This window comes from Amaranthus tricolor, chromosome 5 (genome assembly GCF_026212465.1).
Source record: "Amaranthus tricolor cultivar Red isolate AtriRed21 chromosome 5, ASM2621246v1, whole genome shotgun sequence".
Taxonomy (NCBI): domain Eukaryota; kingdom Viridiplantae; phylum Streptophyta; class Magnoliopsida; order Caryophyllales; family Amaranthaceae; genus Amaranthus; species Amaranthus tricolor.
In genome coordinates, this window is record NC_080051.1 from 23,877,398 (window position 1) to 23,892,420 (window position 15,023).

General features: G+C 33.0%; 1 protein-coding gene across 1 annotated transcript; it reads right to left on the reverse strand.

The window, feature by feature from the left end:
* Nucleotides 1–4,593: 4,593 nt before the first annotated feature.
* Nucleotides 4,594–7,845, reverse strand: LOC130813850 (putative indole-3-acetic acid-amido synthetase GH3.9). Its single transcript, XM_057679743.1, has 4 exons — nt 7,495–7,845; nt 6,914–7,015; nt 5,881–6,698; nt 4,594–5,466 (listed from the first exon to the last, which is right to left on the reverse strand). Exons 1-4 carry the CDS (start codon nt 7,782–7,784, stop codon nt 4,898–4,900), a joined length of 1,779 nt encoding a protein of 592 aa, XP_057535726.1. The 5' UTR covers nt 7,785–7,845; the 3' UTR covers nt 4,594–4,897.
* Nucleotides 7,846–15,023: the final 7,178 nt, after the last annotated feature.

Consider the following 15,023-nt stretch of genomic DNA (forward strand, 5'->3'; position numbering starts at 1 on the left):
TCATAGTCTACTATTTGATAATCTAAGACAACATTTACTAAAAATCATCATCTTCAAGAATTTCAACTCCGCTCTCTTCTACGCCGATAACTTGAGGTTCTTTGTTTGGATCCCGCAAAATCGGAATTTCAACACCGTCTTCAAAAGAATTGTTATCTTCACACAAATAAAAAACGAACTATTTAATTAGCTATGAATCTCTTTATTTCTCAAAATGCAAAAAAAGAAAGACAATGAAGCAACATTACACTTAAATTTAAAAATCAATACCACTTTTGAACACCATACCGCAAAACAAAATGAAGCAAAATCACAAATATTAGTTTCACCTTTGTGCATTAGTATGTTTATAAATGTTTCAGATTTGTTTTATGTTATGCTTAAATAAACCAAATAATAAAGCTACCAAATTTTATGCATTAGTATGTTCTATGAAATCAGTAAGTTTTGAACCCAAATTCTCTGCAAGATTTTAAAGCTACCAAAATAATCCAGAACAATCAGGAAATATTTTAAAGCTCTGAATCAGCAAACATGGCTCAGCAAGCATTAAGCAAATATGGGATGTGCAAATATTTACTTACAATCCAGAACAATCCAGAACAATTTTATTAATGGACACAACAAAAACAAACAGGAAAGCTACCAAAATAAGATCAAACAACAATTTAGTAAAGCTAAAGAACAAATGCTTGCTATACAGTATTCACAAACACAAAGAACAAGAATAAAGAAAGTTAATTTAGAAACATGAAAAAATCCATTAAAACCCCAATTTAGTAAAGCTAAAGAACAAAGAGCAAAAGCCCATTAAAACCATAATTCAGTACCAATTCAATAAAGCTCAAGAAAAAATTCACAAAAACCCAAAATTAAATGACCAAAAAATCAAAAGGATATGGAGTACATTCATTAATAGAATTACAAATGCACCATAATGTAAAAATATATAGAGTAATATTTGGTAGAACAAACACAAAATTCAACCAAGAAATAACAAGAACCCATTAAAATCAACCCAGTAAAGTTCAAGTTCAAGTTTAAACAGGAAAGCTACCAAAATAAGATCAAACAACAAAAACCAAGCACCAAAATATAATTAAATTTAAACAATTTCTTCGAAAAACAAAAACCTTGAAGAAGCTAACCCAGAAAAAGTCAAGAGGAAGATGACGGCGAGTGAGGAACAGGAAAGCGATCTTAGGAGGACCAACGAAGAAACTGGAACCTACACGCCGAGAAATTCGCGAGGAATTCGAAGAAAACATCGATTCATACTAAAATTAACTACAAGTCAACAAGTAAACAAATGAAATTGGTACTTCAAATTTAGGGCCGGAGATGATGATGACTGGGAATGGAGATGATGAAGAAGAAGGAAGGCTGAGGAATGAGGATGAAGAAGAAGGAAGGAGAACTGCAGATTAGGGCCGGCTGAAATAGTGAAATGAAATAAAGCGCCTTTCCTCTTTTAATTTTTAGGGCCGGCGACGTGGCACAATCTTGACCACTGATATGATATTACCATTATAAATCCAACGGCTTAAACCCGTTATCCGTGTGCTATCAATATAACCAATAACATTTTATCATCAAATTGGACAATTATATGATTATATCTAAAATAATTTATTTGAGTAATATAAATATTTTATATCAAATATTAAATATTTTTATTATTGAATTTGGTCAAATTACATAATTTAGGCTATTTAATTCAAAGTAAAAAAAAAGGTGGAGTACTACACTAGTTTCATTTACTATAATCTATAATAGATCGAATTATGATAAGTGAACTTTGAATTACGATCGATTATTAATAATAGCCTATAAATTACTTTAGAGTTTAGAGTATTCAAGATCAATAATAACTAATAACTAATAGTAATAAGTAATAACATTGAGTTAACAGTCAAATGTCAATGATAGTCTATAAGTCTATAACTATAACTCTATAAGTCAATGATAGCCGAAAAATAACCGATCCGAAATACAACCGAACCGAATAACACCCGTCCGAAACCGACCCGATCAACCGAATGAACACCTCTAATTATGACCGATCACATTAGTTGAAAATAACACACCCCATGGACAAACGAAGGTCAATTCAATCAGTGATGAAGATATATTATTAAGACAATCTAACAAACTTACATTGTGACATTAATATAACATATTATTGTTGTAAATTGTAATTGTCTAATTGATATTAGATGAAGTCGATCAATTAACATGTTATGATCTATTAATTAACTTAGACGGAGTTGATTAGTTGAATTTGATGTCATAAAACTCATAACCTAACGACATCTATAAAACTTGATGTGAGGTTCCACCTTCTATATATCATTCCCATCATGGATAAACGCATGATCAATGACATTATGAGGCAACACGATGCGATTTTTTACCAAATTGGAACAGAATAATTGGAACATAATTGAACTGAATTAAATCATGGTTTAAATGAATTGAACTGAACCGATATCAACCAAATTAACCGGAATATCGGTTTAACTGAATTGAACCGAACCGATACCAACCAAAACTGAACTGAACAGAACTGAATCCCGGTTCAACTAAATTGAACTGAACCGATACCGACCAAAACCGACCGATTGTGACCGACCGATTCTGAGCCGCATACCGATTGTGACCGACCGATTACCGATTTTGACCGCCCGGTTATGATCTGTATACCGATTACGACCTGCAAAAAACCGTTTTTGACCGACCGAATGTGACCTGTTTCCGGTAATGACCGGACCGAAAAATACCGGACCCATACCGACCGACACCCGCAACCAGAAAAAAACCGGATTCGACCGGATACCGAATAAACCGACCGATACCGACCGGTACCGAAAGACTTATACGACCTGCTTTTGACCGACCGTTTTTTACCGAACCTGTTTTTGACCGACCTGTTTCCGACCTTTTAACCCGTTTTTACAGCCCTGATTAGTATGGCTTACTTGTATGTAACAAGATAGGTAAATTGTCATGTAATTATCATTTTGGCTTACTCGTGTCGATAAACCCATATAGCATTCATGAGCTTAGGTCGACAAATTTATGAGTGATGAACATTTTTACTTGCATACACACTTGATATGTTATATATCGGATTGAGCTTTAAAAAGAATTGATAGACTACCCAGTCTACATTTTATATGGATAGTCACCGACAATCCAATGGACCATAATGTTACCTGATGAGATTCACTCTTTTCTAAAACTATATAGTATTAGAATAATGATTGCCCATCAAACATTAATGCAAGTCTATATTCCACAACCCTTTATTTTGATAATGTTGGATTAATTAATATTTTAGATATAACCCCACTAATAGAGTAATAGTATCCACCAAAATTTACAATTAATTTTTCTTTCTTTAAAACTTATGATTATTTCGTCAAAGAACAGGACCCTACAAAAACAGCAGCCTTCCCGTTTTTTTAAATCTTTACGTCGTCACTTGAAGAGGAATATTAATTATTAATTATTGTAATGCATAAATTTTGTAAGAGTAAAGAAAGCATAAAGAGAGATGTATTGAGTGTAGAAGTTCTGAAAAGAAAGAAATGGAAATTGGTATCATGTCACAGGCACAGGCATAGCATGCGCATGTTGGGGCATCCTCAGACAATTATCCCACTTTGTACACAATCTAGTAGACTAGTGGAGCAGTCACCAAATAAGACAGTTGTTGTTTTAGGGACTTCCTTCATCCAACTTACTCATTCATAGTAGTCCTTTTTCCTATTTACCACATAAATCTGTTTGTGTTGCCGTACTTGATGACTTTTCTGTTGCATAGCTAGTGTCCCTAAACAGCATGCTCACTTATCCACAACGTACAATCTTAATCAAACTTTCATCATTAGACATCAATATACACTAATTACGTATTATAACGCTTAATTAAGAGTTTATAGACTTATTATATGGAAACAATGCCTTCTGAGGATTGGCCTTAGATTTGAGATGTATGGAGCAAAACATTTATTATGAGTTTATAGTTACTAAATTTACTATTATAGACCCCTAACTATTGAATATTTAAACATCGTTTATTTTATTTTTTGGATGGGGCGGGGGTACAACCCCTTCTTGCCCCTTATAGGCCGCCAAGGCCGACCCTGCCTTTTGAGAAGCTTTGCCATTTGATGATCTACACGTATGTTCCACGCAAAGTATAGTTGTTAGTCGTTGTTTACGTAGCTGTAGTTGACTAGTTGTTGTAGCTGTATTGGTTGTATAATTATAGTTGTTAGATATTTAATTGTTTACGTAACTACATAAATAATAAATATTGTTTTATGTTAGAATATAATTTGTTGGGAAAATATATTGAAAAATTTAAACAACTTTTGATGTTGGAACGCTTCAACTTATAACTAAATAGAACCTAAACTGCTAAATTTGATTTTTGAACAACACAAATTGTAACGTGCTGAATACAACTACCGTACACGCTACTTAACATGTGACTTTAAAGAACACTCACTTTTTTTGTAAAGTAGTATTTTTAACCTCATTAAACCACTAATAGTTACTTAAACTGCTACGACAAACACACTCAATCGTAGATAATATATGGATATATCAGTCAAAAATTCTTGACCACAAGTATAGAAGTGTTAGGGAGTAGCTAGTAAGCACATAAATTAATACTAAGAACTGTGCTAACATTATACTGAGGTCTAATAGTACAAAATCAAGCAAGCAAAGTACATAAAGATTGTCCAAGAAAAACTGCTGAAGAACTGTTACATTGCTAATCAAACTTAGTAAGGTAGTGCAGCAAAATATAGATTGTCATACACAACTGATAAATGATCAGTACTCGGTCTTATTTCCTTAATATGATGGATGATTAAGCTAGCTTTTACGGATTCCATATCGGATCTCTTGGGCTAAAAACGCAGTCCTGAACATTCGCTTCAAGCAGCTTGAGCGCGGCCTTAGATTTGATGCACCTTGGTGTTTTGTATTGGTTGATAGACCCACCTTGGTTTATGTACAAATCCATAAGTGCCTCAAATGTGCCTGGTTTCACAATCCTGATCTCCAACTGTCCGATGGCTTTGTCGTGAGACCTACACCTTCGATATGTGTAGTCTAGCTCATTCTCAACAGTTATGCAACATTCTTTTAGAACCTCGTTGAGAGGGGGTTGAGCGAGTTTGGGGTTGATGTATCCTATTTCCCAGTATAGAACGTAGTGCCCTGGTGCGGATGAGGCATCAGCAAAGCTAGTGTACTCGAGCAGCATGGCGTTGTGTGGTTCTAGCAATTTTTTTGCAATTGTGATGCTCTTGTGCAGGTCTTCTTCACTTGTTTTGTCGTTGTCTAGGCTAAGAGCAACGTTTCTACGACAGATAAATTTAAACTGTGGAGTCTTGTTGTAGAAGCCTGTCACTTGTAGCACATCGCCTATGCGATATCTGTTGAGCCCTACAGATCACGAAATTATCAAGTTTGATACTAATCCATTAACTTGATCAGATAAGAGCATGTGAAAAGTAATCAAATTCGTGACATCAAAAATTAAAACAAAGAACCATGAACTAAGTTAAAGAACCAACTCAACCAAAAATTTAAGCTAATGGTTGCAATCCCATTATATGCTCACACCCCCTCATTTGAGAACCCTTAGGCTAAACATGTGGATGCTATACATACTCTCCTCATACCCGAAGCATAATATTTCACTTAAAACATGGAGTAAATCAGATTTAAACCCATCACTAGGGCTCTGATACCATATTAAGAAACCAACTCAACTAAAAGCTTAAGCTGATAGTTGTAGTAACATAATATGTTTTAACTCTATCACAGTAAATATTCATCAAACATAAACGAGCTTACCAGCAAAAGTGGTAACGACAATTTCATAAAAACACCCAATCTTGACTTGAGAAAGAACCACAAGCTTGTTTAATGGAATCTCTGTATCTTCGTCAAGAGACCACGAATTTTCTCCAAGAGGAATAAACTCGAAGTAACACATATTCGGCAAAAGGGTAAAAGAAACCTCAGATGGATCAGACAAAGGCTTCAAGTTGACACCAAAAAAGGACTCAGTTGCAGCATACATAGGGCAAAACAATGGCAATTTCTTATCACTATAATACTCAAGTGATGGAATATATTGTGCCATAGAACCAGTTACAACTGCTTCAATATACTTTGCTTTAGGCCAGAGCCTACACAAAATCCCTTTCCATGATAAGTCACTACATATCTCCTCGATTTCATTGGCTAAGCTAGGATTAGGCGACGCCAATAAGCTTAACATTGCCAATTGACATTCCGGGTTAGTAATGGAAGCATCTAATTTGCCTTTCCTTATGTCATTGCATAAGCGAACCCAATTTTTCTCGAGAAAAGTTATAGACCGGAGAAAGGCAGAGGCAAAAACAGCCCCAAGACGAAGAACTTGGTGTCGGAGAATAAGACCGGCAAGTAATTGACAGTACATGCTTTGTTGGCTGTCATCACATAGGATGGCTTGATCAGGACTAGTGAAATCAAAAAATGGAACATTTCTGTCACGCCCTTTAAAATGTTTGCTTTTGTAATAGCTTGTAAGGACTGCTCTTGCTGGTAAGCCACAAGGGGTGGACATTTCTGCCTTCACAAAGTAGAGGTACATGGCCTTTCCTTGATCCAAACCGGGAATGTACCTTAAACATTCAAAATACAATTATCCCAAATGTTTGTACAATGTTGTGATTTATAACATATGTTTATCATAATCCTTGTCGAGTTTTATGTGATATCTTAGTGGAATTCACTCAAATGAGTGATAAAAAATGGATAAATTAAAAGGGTTTTTATGTATGGATAATCTTAATACATCAAATTAGGATATCAAAGAAGTAATTAAAATTAATCTTACTGGTTAACAATAGGCATAATAAGGTTATAAACGAATGTTCTTCTGTCAAGATCTTCAGCTATTGAAGGCATCAGTTTAGGCTCCCCATTTGAAGTCCCTGAACTGAAAATATGTGACATATTAGATTAGACTTATAACACATTGATTAATGTTCGCCAGTTTTTAAAAATCTCATTTTTTGTTTATCTTAAAAAAAATCCAATTTTAATGGTCCATTGTGACAGTTCGTTATAATCATCTTGTGGGCCCAGTCATGTGAATACACCCATGAGGCACCTATGGGTTTAAGCCCACAAACGCACGGGCAATGAGCATTGACTTGCATACACACTTGATGAGGTTTATTCTTTTCCAAAATCATATAGTATTAGAAAGATTACCCACTAAGCATTATATGCAAGTCCACGCCCAACTATATAAGTGACGTGAGAACTTCCTCACATGTGAAGTATTTTGAACATTTTATTGGTCATGACTTGTAGCGATTAGAATTTTAAAAGAAAACGAGGTTAAGTTAAATTTTTATATAATAAATAAAAGACGAGATTTTTAACAGGTGATCAATAGACAAAGAAAAGAACCTGCATAACATCTCAACAATAGTATGGCCGGAGATAAGAGACGAGTCCTCGCCGTTAGCAATCCGTTGGATATAAGGCTGAATGCCGGTATACCCAATGACAGGAACTCGATTTTTGAAGGTAAAAACATCATTAGAACCCTTAAGATACTTGTTTAGATACTCTGTATTTCCATTTACAGTAATAATTTGTTTTAAGATATTCTCTTGAACTTCATCAGGATTGTTTGTTAACCTCTCTAACTCCTTTAAGGCCTCTTCACCTTTGTATTCCAACTTCTTTCCATCCATGATTAATACAATAAAATTTGAAGTAATGGGTAATGGGCCGGGTAATGGGTAGTATGTATTTTCATGCAGAGAGGTTTTAAGGTAATGCATGTATATATAGTGAGAAAGGTAGCTCAAAATCTTACTCACAAAGCAATGATTCTTCCCACGTCATTGCTTTATGGTATGAGAGGATTTGTTGATGATTTTGATCCATAATAGGGCCCACAAGAAAGTAGAAAGCTTCTTTTTTGATTAAAGATCATAAACTTTAGTGTCTTATTTGTGAGCCAATTATATGCTGAAATACTTGGATTGGTTGCCAATTGAAGAACTTGGTGGAGTTTATTATCAAATTTTATTTAGTATTTGTTGATAGGTGAAAGTATGAAAACAAAGATTCTCTAGTGATTTATGAGGTAGCTAATTTGAGTTATATTTTGTTTAGGTAATTTGAGCTTTAAATTGAAAATTTAGAATAGTATTCTTAAAAAAAAAATTGGAAGATAAATGGAGTAAGAAAATAAATGAGAAAGAAAATTAGAGTTCGCACTTGTGATCTAAGATAAAGAAGATAAAAATGAAAAGAAAAATTAAAATTAAGTTTTGTTTGAAATATTTCAAAATTCTTGTGTCAGTTATTCTACAACTGACGTAAGAGACTTAAGTCGGTTCTATAATTGTTCAAAATTCAATGTGAAAAAACTAGTTTTTTCCTTTTTTTTTTTCTTTTTTTTTTGTGCTATATAATTTATGATTGTTCACATGATGTTTGTAGGTAATGGATGAGAAGAGGAGGCAGGATAGAAATTTCAAATATTTGATGAATTGATGATGAATAGATTTGTTTTTTTCGGTTAAAGCTCATATTTAAGTCCGTACTTCATTATTTAAATAAACTAAATGTGCTTTATTTTACCTTTTGTTGTCCATTTCCCTACATTTATCATCTAAACTATCATACCCTTTCACAAAATTTTCCTTCCCTACCCATTGCTTAAACTCAAAACAAGCAATAATAAAAACAAAATAATCAATTATCTAATACAAATCATATCATAATTTCTATACATTATTGACATGGTTTAATACAAATACTTGCCGTACAAATTAATATTTAATCTATCACAAATAGAATCACATAAAAATAAAATAATTATTAATCATAAAATACAACCAGATGGACAAATGCGTAAAATCACTTTCAACTCTGCTTCATGTCACTAACCATCTTCCTCGTCACCTTGTCAACTTGCATCCACAGTATTGAAATTTAGGTGCCATTAGTCTAAGAAATTGGGTTATTAAAGCATTACTTTGAGCAAAAAACTCTTAAAAAAGTCCAATTTAAATTTAGGGTATAATACTGCCTCTTTACTTGCATATACTCCTTACCCTCTGCTCTATTAACTCCTACTCCGTATCTTACTCTTATTTCCTAAGTTTAAGATTGATGCACAGCATGCTCTAAATCTATATACTGGCAAGGTTTTGAGAATATTCAACATGTTTGACAATACAAGACCTTGAAAAATTAGAGACCTCAATATTGAATAATGTGTTATATATTAAGTGTTAAAAGATACAAAATTGTGAGAAAAAATATAATAACTTTAAAATTAGGAAAAATTGACAAAAAGTACCTAATAAATTATTTTTTCCAAAAACTACCTAATAAAAAAAATTTTGCCAAAAAAGACCTAACAAATTTTTTTCTTTTCCAAGGAGTACCAAGTGACCTTTTTTCTTCGATTAACCGTTAAATATAATGGTTGACTGGTCAAAATTTTAAAAAAATTTTCCTCATCTTCAATATTTTTTCCAACTTAACTTCGATTTTGAGTAAAAAATAGAAGAAGTCAGTGAAAAAATTGAATTGGAAAAGAAATTGGAGGAAGAAGAATTTTCGATTTTGACCAGTCAACCGTTATATTTGACGGTCAATTGAAGAAAAACGTTAATCGGTACTTTTTGGAAAAGAAAAAATTTTATTAGGTATTTTTTGACAAAACTTTTTTTATTACGTACTTTTTGAAAAAAAAAATTATTAAGTACTTTTTGACACTTTTCCCTTAAAATTACATAAGACCTTTAAATATTTTGTCAATTTTTATTCTGTCCATGTGCATACAAACACGTAAAAAAAAAATTCTTTTAGTAGTGCTACACCTTGGTTATGGCAACGAGACGTCATATGCTTAGGGCTGTAAATGTGGTCAGAAACCTGTTTTACCGACTTGTTACCGACCGATACCGAACCCGTTTTTGACCGAATACAAGTGACCAGATACCGACCGCTACCGAACCCGAATGGTGACCGAAACCGTTTCCGACCTGTTTTACACATACCGAAACCGACCGGTACCGAACCTGTTTAAAACCGAAAACCGTTTTCGACCTGTTTTTATCATACCGTGACCGACCGATACCGAACCTGTTTTCAGACCGAAACCTGTTTTCGACCCGCTTAATACCCGTTTTTAACCGACCGTTTTTGACCGAATCTATATTGTACCGAACCTGTATTGTACCGAACCTGGAACCTGTTTTGTACCGAACCTGTTTTGGACCGAACTTATCTACATAATTCTTCTAAGTTGTCAAAATATAATAAAATTTTATATAAAATAATTAAATTAAACTTAATTATATTATTTCTATATGATAAAAATTAAATTAAATATAAATTTTTATAAAATAAATATATAAATTATAAGTTAATATATATTAACTCAGTAATTTAGTAAAGCCTTTTTCTTTTCTAAAAAATTAAGTATAAATTTTACAAAACTCAGAAATTGCAAAATTGCATAAACATAGTTCATACTTTGCAACCAATATAATTACCAAGTTCAGGTTAATTTCCTGACTAATTAATACTGTATTAAAATCAACATATAACAATATAAACCAATACAAAATATTAACCTATGAAATTGATAAACCACTTTCATTTCATTTAATAGTTTAGACGAAATTTAAAATAGATCCATTACATTTTTTTCAGATACTAAACATCAATCATCACTTAAACAAAATACAAAATAACTTTAGATCTCCTTCCTTCTCTTCTTCCTCCTCTTCCATCACCACCTTAGATCTCCTGCTCCTAGTCCTCAATGCGACACCGCCTTTCAATAATCTGTAAGGAACTGCTCCACCAAACTTAGTGTACCTTAAGATCATATAAAAGTAACAACTTTCAGATACTGAGTATTATGATTAAGAGCATGAGATGGAAAAACGACAGAAAGTTATAATAAATAAAATAAAAAAAATATAAATTAATTATAAAATATAAATTGGGCGCTCAGATATGATAATTTGGTAAAAAACCCAATTACAAGAAAAAAATCTTCATAGAGCACTACACTTACCTGAAGCATTATCATCATGATCAGTGTTATTTTCCTCAATAACACTTAATATCTCCTTCGCATTTTCCTCGGGTTCAAACCCAAATAGCCAATTTCGCGTTGTCACCAAAATTTCAACATTTTTTGGTAACAAAGAAGATCTCAATTTGTTAAGGATCCGACCACCAACACTAAAAGCAGATTCAGATGCAACAGAAGTAATTGGAATGGCTAGAATATCTCTAGCCATTAGTGCGAGTGTTGGATAAGAGGTAGACTGTCCCTTCCAATATTCAAGAACATCAAAACCATCATAATCAACAACAAGAGACATGGCCAAATAAGAGTCCACATCACCTCTCGCCGTCCTAGATGCAGAAATACGAGGAAAATCATGACGTAACTTGCGCATTTGGAACGGACGAGGAGGACCAAGGTTTGACGGAGAGGGTGCAACAGGAGCAGATTGAGTGGTATTCATATAACATTCATATAAAGCAACAAACGCAGCAAGCACATCATTTACCTTTTGTTCAACCGCAGTAGGTACATACAGCATAGAATAATAATCACTAAGGAAAGTCATCTTAAAACGTGGATCAAGTAAAAAGGCAAAAGACAGAACCATAGAATGATCGGACCAATATTTATCAAACATTTCCCACATAGGAGCAGCCATCTTTCTCACAGCATCACTAGGATCTTGGTGGGAATCAGTCAAAATCTTTTCAATACATATTATGCAAGAAAGGTACAAATTTGCAGTGGGATATTTTGAACCAGAAAAAAGCTTGGTAATCTCATAGAATGGCTCAAGAAAATCACAAATATCTTGAAGTGTATCCCACTCATTCTCAGAAATAATATCAACATCAATATCCCTTTCACGAACAAGATATAAATCAATAGCATCCTTTACCTCAAGAGCCCTATGAATCATGTCATAAGTAGAGTTCCATCTAGTGGAAACATCCAAAACTAATTTACCCTTTGATTGCAAACCTTTATCAATTTTAGCTTTCTCAAAATTTGTAAGTCGAAAATCAGAAGAATCAACATATATAACAACCGCACGTAACTTAGTCACGGAATTATCAACAAGTGTCAAACCCTTTTTAACAATAAGGTTCAAAATATGAGCACAACACCTTATATGAAAATACTTGCCATCTAAAGGGAGAGGAGAAGAGGAGTGCAAATCACGTTTTAGTTTTTCAACCATCCTATTATTAGAGGAAGCATTATCAAGTGTGATTGAAAAAACTTTTCTACCTATATTCCAGTCATTCAACAAACCTTTCACAAACATGAATATAGATTCACCATCGTGGGGTGGGGGAAAACGGCGAAAATTTAACAAAAGGGAATGCAATTTATAATCATCATCGATGAAATGGGCAGTAAGGGCAAAATATGAACGCGAAGTACATGCTGTCCATCCATCACAAGTTAAGCATATACGACTCTTACAAGATTGCATATTGTCAAATACTAGTTTTTTGTACTTTTCATGTTCACCCATTACGCATTTAGTTATCGTATATCTAGACACATCTTTGACATTAGGATTTAACCAACGATGCAATTCTCTAGTTTTAATATGCTCTACCATACTCAAACAATATCCATGATATAATATCGAATCAGCAAACTTAAGCACGTAAGTATCATGATCATACACAACATTAGCGTTTGGGTTATTTTTTATGAACTCTTTATAACCTTTACAGCCCTCAGTATGACGTTTATAATTAGTTGTACCTGCACTACCTGGTGCTGCCGCCTCATAATCGCAGTATTTACACTTTACCGTCCGTACGTCATTGGGGTACGATACATGGTACTGATCCCAAACCGGTGACGTAATTTTTTTATGTTTAACAACTCTTCTTTGTTCGGGGACAACCACAGCAGGGTCAGCCATACCTTAAAAAAAAAAATAACACCATGGGTTATTTTCAAACAAAAATAAACCCTATATTCAAGCACAAATAGTCAAGGCAGCAAAGAACACAAAACTGTGCAAATTACAGCAAATTTTAACTCTTATCACCTGATTTCTACCAAAAAAATGAAACAAAGATTTATAATATCTAAATCCTTCTGTTTTCCAAAAACACATATGACAACAGGTCTTCCAAGAACCCGATAAGAGTTATAATAACCATAAAATACAGAATGTCTTAACACCTTTTAAATTTGTTTCAAAATGAGTTTTTAAAGGTCTTTCGATTCCTTTTATAGTTAGATTTTTATATTAGAAAGACAAATTTAGGGATTTAGGTTGAAATCTAGATTACGGTTAATTTGATTTTAATTATATGTTGAGCAAATTCAATTTTAAAATATTAGGTATTCAACAAATATGATTGGGTATCCAACCGGAAAAGTGACATGACTGAAAAAACAATAATTTATTTTACTACAGCCTGATCCGTCCAATATAAATACTAGTAACAATTATATAACAAGTAACAACTGCATTATAATCTTCATTTAATACTAGTAACATTTATTATGAAGTTCAGTGAAGCCATATTAGAAAAGAAATAAAAATAGGATTTCCTCTAAATTTTGTTAGTATAATAGATATAAAAACCACTTGCTAATTTAATCCGATTATGAAATATTAGGTATTCAACAAATAAAATTTTATATCAAACCCAAAAGTAATATGACTCGAAAATCAACCAACTAAAAATTTATTTTAATACAACCTAGCTCACCAAATGACCAAATACAAATAATTATAGACAATATGCACAAGGTAGTAATTAAGTTATAACAAAAATTATTAACACCAACAATAATAAAAATAAATAATTAAATTTAATTTGATCTAATCTGAATAAAAAAAATTATTAACACCAGAAATACCCAGATGCTGAGCTTCTTCTGACTTCTGAGCTTAGGTTAGGTAGTTTAGCTTAAACCAAATTAAGTTTGGGTATTTTTTCATTCTTCTGTAAATTACAGGTCAATTGCTCAATAGGTCTCCCATATTTTGGCCACGATCTTTCTTCCCGGCCAGAATCATCGAGATTTGCAGACCTCTACTGAATGCTTGGTTGAACAGCAACCTTGTTTGGAACTCAGAAACCAATACCGATATTGATATTAATAGCCTCTAATACCGATACCGAACAATAATCAAAACCAATACAGCAATACTCCAGTACCCACAAAGATATTGATATTTTCTTCAAGAATTGAAAACAGAAATTGATCATTCCTTCAAGATATTGATATTTTCTTCAACAATCAACACAATAAAACCACAAAATACATTGAAATCACTACCAAATTAAAGAAAAATTAAAGAAAACCAAAGAAATGGAGTACCTGGAGTCTCGACTGAATTAAATACAAAAAACCCTAAATCTAACCCTAAACGAACACATTAAACCCAGAAAATTAAATACAAAATCAAATCGAACAAAAAAAAAATGGAAGAAGACTAAATCAAATCAAATCGAAAATGGAAGAACACAAAATCAAATCGAACAAAGATTTTAAACACAAAAAACAAAGATGAACAGATTTGATAGATATTAAACGAAAATCAATGAACTAAACTTGAGGAGTAGAAATACCTAAAACTCTAGGGTGAAGATGAACAGATTTGAAGAAGAAAGCGCTAGGGAGAGAATGGAGGCGAGCCTGCGAGGAGCTGGAACAAGAAAATGAAACGAAAGAGAAAGAAAGAACGGAAGATGAAAATGAAGTAATGAACGGCGCGTGGTACTGGGGTCTGGGTATGGGATTGAATTAGGGTTAGCATGTTTTGGGCTTATCAACGGTTTAGATTAGATCCCTTGATCTAACGGTTCATATTAGTTTTTTTTTTTTTTTTTTTTAAATATATTAGAGTATGTTTAATCAATGGTTTAGATTAATTGATTTC

Bases quoted from the DNA above. Each gene is read 5' to 3' on its own strand.
- LOC130813850 (XM_057679743.1), bottom strand. From the start codon at position 7,784: ATGGATGGAAAGAAGTTGGAATACAAAGGTGAAGAGGCCTTAAAGGAG. The intron at 7,016-7,494 runs GTTCTTTTCTTT...ACATATTTTCAG, and splicing joins ATTGTTGAGATGTTATGCAG to TTCAGGGACTTCAAATGGGG. The intron at 6,699-6,913 runs GTAAGATTAATT...TGAATGTTTAAG, and splicing joins ATTATGCCTATTGTTAACCA to GTACATTCCCGGTTTGGATC.